A 5,167-nucleotide genomic window follows, 5' to 3' on the forward strand; every position below is an offset into this window, starting at 1 on the left:
GAAATCCACCTGCCTCTGCCTCCCAAGTGCTGGGATTAAAGGTGTGCACCACCACTGCCCAGCCATTTCTATATTTCTTTCTTTCTTTTTTTTTCTTTTCGACATTTCTATGTTTCTATGTGCTATTTTAAAACAGACTCCTCAGAAGGGTTCCTCTACACTATAACCCAGTTACTATAACCCAGTTCTCCCCAGGCTTCCCTCCCTGTCCCAGTGCCCTTTCAAGTCCTGTTCTGTCTGAGACAGCCACCTCAGCTTAAACCACCTCTCTGCATTTGAGCTGGAATTTCCTTCCTTTTCTTAATCCCTTTCTTTAATGTTTGAGATATAATCTTATTTGATTGATAACCCTAGGTTGCCCTTGTTTGATAATCCTAGGCTTTCCTGGAGCTTAGGATTCTCCCTCAGTTTTTCTCCTCCATTGGTTTCATTCCTCTCCAGTGTTAGATCTTAATTTCTGTCTCTAAATGCCCAGGCTTCAGAGCTCAAGCCTCCGACAGAGAACAGTGTTCTCTGTTAGACGTGTGTAAACAAGTGTTAGATAGCAGTAGGGGACAATAGCTCAATGAATGACACTATCGTGGTGGGCCCTTTGTGTAGTGGAACTCTCTGAGCCACTGAGAGAGTCCCCCTTGTATACTGTATTTGGTGCTTGACCACTTGACGCCCAAGGAGTTAAACTACACTTCAAGGGTTAAGAATTCTTTTATACCTAGAATTATCATGAGTAAAAGTTCTCATTTTTACTGTCACTTTCTATACCCTTGGTGGAGGTACACCTAGCTGGGAGCCCACGGGCTTAGAACATGGAGTGTGGAGAACTGATTTGAGTTCAGAGATTATTATTCCGAGTCTCTGAACGCCTTGTGCAAGCTCAGGGAACTAACAGAAAAAATTTTATAATTTTATTTTTATTTATGTATACGTGTATGTATACCATCTCTGTGCAGTGTCTTGCAGAGACCAGGAGAAAGTGTCAGATCCCCTGGAGCTGTGGTTACAGGCAGTGGAAAGCTGATGTGGGTGCTGGGGACTGAATTAAGTCCTCTGAAAGAACAGCAAGTGTTCTAACCACTGAACAATCTCTTCAGTCCTAATAAAGGAAATTGTTTGCAGCGTAATAAAATAGGGATAAGTTAGTGGGATATTTCTCAGATTACCCAGTGGATAAGTGGCTGTGGGACAAAACAGGAAGAGGAGGATGTGCCGTGGCAAAAAGGAACATGTGCACTTTCTATAAGGACCTACTCTCTTTTTAAGTGGTTATTAATGCTCATTAGTATTTGGGGATTTGTGGGTAGAGTTGTGTCTCACCAGCTCAGGCAGGCTGCAGGTGTTGGGAGCCAGCCCATCAGAAGCAGGGTACAAGGAGGTTGATGGAGGTGGTAGAAGCAGACACCACTGGGTGTGACATTACATCTTTAGGACTGCAGGAACATGAGAACTAAGAGCTGTGGTGTGACACAATGACTGTGAGGAGGTAAGCTTGGACTTGAGTGTCCAGACTGTCTGATGTAGGCACTTGTGAGCTGGTGGGATCTGAGTAGACGGCCACTGTAAGTGGGACAAAGGGAGAGGCTGGATCCCACTCTTATGGTAAAACAAAAATTGGATATTTATTTGGAAATTAGGCTAGATTTGTTACTGTGAAGTGATTGGGAGGTTTGTGTAGAAAGTTAGGTGAAAGGCAATATAATATGGACTTGACAAAATCCTTAGGAGATAGATTTGGTGAAACTTGCTGGCTTATAGGGGCCGGGAGTTCAAAGAACACTTCCAGCTTTCAAACTCAAAAACTGTGTAGAGAAGATAAAAAATGTGAGTGCTGGGCACCTGCTCTCATGTGGTCATTCCAGCAGCCTGGCAAAGGGAGTGCTCCCAGGTCGATCTCTCTCCCCCACTCCCCTCTGTGTGTGTGTGTGTGTGTGTGTGTGTGTGTGTGTGTGTGAGTGAGTCCCTCCTCCCCTGTGTGTGTGTGTGTGTGTGTGAGTCCTGTTTAACACTTTCCCGTTGGAACAGCTCTCCTGACACTCTTTGTCCTTCTTCATCTGACCTCTGAATTTCTTTCCAGACTCATTTCTTACTACTTGTGGCTCAGCCAGCTTGAGCTGTTAGTAATAACAGCTCTCTTTTCTGATATTTGCATATACTTTTGCTTTTATTTATTTTCTTTTTCCTTAGAAATCCTTTTTCTTTTGGATCTGATTCAAGAAATTATTTCTTGGGCTGGAGAGTTGGCTCAGATGTTGAGAGCACTGACTGCTCTCCTGAAGGTCCTGAGTTCCAATCCCAGCAACCACATGGTGGCTCACAACCATCTGTAATGAGATCTGATGCCCTCTTCTGGTGTGTCTGAAGACAGCTACGTGTACTTACATATAATAATAAATAAATCTTTTTGTTGTTTTGGGTTTTTTTTTGTTGTTGTTTTCTTTTTTCTTTTTTTTAAGATTTATTTTACTTATATGAGCATTAGATCTCATTACAGATGGTTGTGAGCCACCATGTGGTTGCTGGGATTTGAACTCTGGACAGCAGAGTTCAACAATTTGAACAGCAGTCAGTGCTCTTAACCGCTGAGCCATCTCTCCAGCCTCCATTGTTGTTGTTTTTAATACAGGGTTTCTCTGTGTAGCTCTAGCTGTCCTGGAACTCACTCTGTAAACCAGGCTGGCCTTGAACTCAGAAATCCACCTGCCTTTGCCTCCCAAGTGCTGGGATTAAAGGCATGCATCACCACTGCCCGGCTAAATCAATCTTTTTTAAAAAAGAAACTATCTTTTCTGTAAAGCTTTGCACTTTGTCTTTAGTTAGAGATCAGCCTGCATGCTTCTGGTTCCATGGTGCCTTTAAGTACAGTGAGAGGCCACACAGTACAATTGCCTTATTTTTTCAGTTTATCCTTGTGCTATGTTAACTTTTTTTCTTTCTGTGTGTAGGTTAGAGAACAATTTAAGAAGTCAATTCTGTCTCCCCATGTGGGTCACCAGGATTGAACTCAGGGTCTTAAGATTGATAGCTGGTGCTTTTACCTGCTAAACTATCTGATCAGCTCAGCATTTGGCTTTTTGATAACTTTAAACTGTACTTCTAAGAGTAAAGTAGCATGTTGCTTGTGAAATTCTGTGTGTGTGTGTGTGTGTGTGTGTGTGTGTGTGTGTGTGTGAGTGTGTGAGTGAGTCCCTCCCCCCCCCGTGTGTGTGTGTGTGTATGTGTGTGTGTGTATGTATGTGTGTGTATGTGTGTATGTGTGTGTATGTGTGTGTATGTGTGTGTGTGTGTGTGTGTGTGTGTGTGTGTATGTGTACTGTGGTACACATACGGCCAGAGAACAACCTTGAGATTTGGGATCAGACCTTGTTTGAAGCAGAGTCTCTTTCTTGCCCCTGCATATACTGGGGTAGCTGGCCCATGGTCTTCCAGCCATTGGCATGTCACCTTTCATTTCTCCGTAGGAGCACTGGGATATGCACATATGTTATGGATTACGTTCAGTACCATGCCAGGCTCTTTGCATGGGTTCTAGGGATCTGAACTCAAGTCCTAATGCATGTTTGGCAGGCACTTACCCACTGAGCCATTTTTCTCACTGTAAAATGCTCTTTGATTCAGTTAAGCTTGTGAATAAACATTGGCTTTCTTTATTTCCCTAGTATCGACTTTATGGAGAACCTGTAGTAAAAGCATGTATTGAAAATGGAGCGAGTTGTATTGACATCTGTGGGGAACCTCAGGTATGTAAATCAAAAAGAAGAAAACAGAATTACCCATAAATGAGTTTTCTGCAAAGTGCAGGCACATTCAGGACCGTTCTGTAGACGTGCTGAAGGTGACAGATTCCCAGTACTTAGAGATGGTGTCTTCATGGTATTCTGCTCCTAGCTTGAGGGAGAACACTGGTAAGATCTTAGCTTCAGTTTTCTTGAAATGTTCTATTGTTATTTCCTTTGTGTGTTGATCTGCTGGTTTTGATAGTTACTGAATACTGTAAGCTTAATTATTAGAGCAGTATGTTGTGGGCAATTCTCAGACTCTCTTAGTAACTTTTCCACTATAAGTTCCCTTTTTAAAACTAGGTACTCTTACAACATTACAGAAAAATAAATATGAAACCCCCTCAACTTGGGGGGCTGGGATGTAGCTTACTTGGTAGAATGCTTGATTAGTATGCTGTCTTAGGGTTTCCATCGCTGTGAAGAGACACTGTGACCAAGGTAACTTTTATAAAGGACAACATTTAACTGGGTCTGGCTTAACAGTTATGGAGGTTCAGTCCATTCTCATCGTGGTGGGAAGCATGGCAGCATGCAGGCAGGCATGGTGCTGGAGAGGGAGCTGAGAGTTCTATAGCTCCATCCACAGGCCGCTCACAGGAGGCTCACTTCTGCCCTGGGCCGAACCTGCACATAGGAAGGCAAAGCTTACCCCACAAGTGACACACCTACTCCAACAAGGCCACACCCCCTAACAGTGCCTCTTCCCTCGGGACAAGCATATTCAAACCAGCACACCTTCCCAAGACCCTGGGCTCCATTCACAGTACTGCATAAACGGGGTGATGGCACATGCCTATGCTCTAGAGCTCTGGATGTGGAGGTAGGCGGGTAAGATGTTCAAGGGTATTCTATTCAAGCCTAACATGGGCTTCAAGAGATCCTGACTCAAAGCAACAAAATCCAAAGGAAGCAGGCTTTCTGTGAGTTCAAGACCAGCCTAGTCTACATATTGAGTTTGAGGCCATCCAGGGCTACACAGTAAAGGTTTATTTCAGAAAAAAAAAAAAAGAAAGAAAGAAAAAGAAAAAAAAGAGAGAAAAAAATTCCTCTCAACTTAAAATCATTAAAAGAGATAGGTTAAGTGGTAGACCATGTATTTAATATGTGTGAGGCCCCAAGATCATCCCCAGCACTCCAGCAAATAATGCATACATTATATAGTGATATTTTTAAATGGTTATATTTATTTAGTGCTTACCATTTGCCAAATACTATGCTAAAGACCTTATAATAACTCTTTATGCCACGCACACTCGTCTACTCCAGTCACATCCAAAATATCGGGGATAAAATCCTGATTAAGAATAAGAGGCATTAAGAATCCAAAAGGAGCCGGGCGGTGGTGGCGCACGCCTTTAATCCCAGCACTTGGGAGGCAGAGGCAGGTGGAT

At 43.1% G+C, this 5,167-nt stretch overlaps 1 protein-coding gene across 1 annotated transcript in view; it reads left to right on the forward strand.

Moving 5' to 3' along the window:
* Positions 1–5,167, forward strand: part of Sccpdh (saccharopine dehydrogenase (putative)) — a 23,338-nt gene that overhangs the window by 5,226 nt on the left and 12,945 nt on the right. The window contains exon 3 of the mRNA XM_031391044.1: positions 3,654–3,734. Coding sequence (XP_031246904.1) covers positions 3,654–3,734 — 81 coding nt within the window. The remainder of the gene's footprint in view (positions 1–3,653; positions 3,735–5,167) is intronic.

Source organism: Mastomys coucha, unplaced genomic scaffold, assembly GCF_008632895.1.
Source record: "Mastomys coucha isolate ucsf_1 unplaced genomic scaffold, UCSF_Mcou_1 pScaffold1, whole genome shotgun sequence".
NCBI lineage: Eukaryota > Metazoa > Chordata > Mammalia > Rodentia > Muridae > Mastomys > Mastomys coucha.